Source organism: Penaeus monodon, chromosome 20, assembly GCF_015228065.2.
Source record: "Penaeus monodon isolate SGIC_2016 chromosome 20, NSTDA_Pmon_1, whole genome shotgun sequence".
In the NCBI taxonomy this organism is placed as follows: Eukaryota; Metazoa; Arthropoda; class Malacostraca; order Decapoda; family Penaeidae; genus Penaeus; species Penaeus monodon.
Window position 1 is genome coordinate 24,660,452 of NC_051405.1, and position 758 is coordinate 24,661,209.

The 758-nt window shown below is 40.1% G+C and overlaps 1 protein-coding gene across 5 annotated transcripts in view; it reads left to right on the top strand.

The window, feature by feature from the left end:
- LOC119585725 (protein fem-1 homolog B-like) overlaps nt 1-758 on the top strand; it is a 20,821-nt gene that overhangs the window by 13,610 nt on the left and 6,453 nt on the right. For all 5 annotated transcript variants that reach the window (XR_005229905.1, XM_037934414.1, XM_037934416.1 and 2 more), the window contains exons 6-7: nt 38-181; nt 459-727. Coding sequence is in view for 4 of the 5 variants with exons in the window: in XM_037934414.1 (XP_037790342.1) it covers nt 38-181; nt 459-727 (413 nt within the window). In the remaining variant the exon portion in view is untranslated. The remainder of the gene's footprint in view (nt 1-37; nt 182-458; nt 728-758) is intronic.

Consider the following 758-nt stretch of genomic DNA (forward strand, 5'->3'; position numbering starts at 1 on the left):
CCCCCCCAAGTGAAACAGTTTCTTAATTATGTTTCAGGTATTTTCACAAATGTTACATGTTGGTGTGCAGCTAGAATTTGAAGCTGTTCACGAAGTTTTAGACGCCACGGTCATAGAACTTCAAAGAAACCAAGAAAAAATTCAGTGTCCTGGTCCAAAGGATGATGTAGAGGCAATAAAGGTAGGGCTTGCTTTTATTCTTTTGCTTTTACTCTTTATTCTCTTGTTTCACTCTCTCAGTCCTTTTTTTTCCTTTGATGCATGTTACTTAAGTGGAGTGGAAAGTATAGGGAGAAGAGAAAGAGAGAAGAAATGCACATGTGAAGCATAGTTTTCTCTACATATTTGTATATGTGTAGCAGATAGTATCAGTTTAGTTTTTGTTATAAATCTTTTTAAGAGTCAATGTCATGGTTTAAAGATTAAAAACTGATCGAGATTTTGTGCACACTTTGCAGGATGAAATGGAGAGCAACATGATAACTGCCCTGTACCTTATCATGATTGCCGTCTGTGTGGCCAAAGGTCGGTCCACATCTGCTCAACTCAATGGTGGCGGAAATGGTGGCATCGGAATCAACAATGGGATTAGGGGTATAAACGGGGGTGTTGGCCTTGTGGGTATTGGGGTGGGGGCGCTTGAAGGCGGGGATGCCATTAGGCCTTCTTTGCAACAGAACAACCAGACTGTTGAAAAGGAATCTCAAGTATACCAGACAGTTTACAAGTGAGTAGTTTACATATTAGTTTCTGAATAG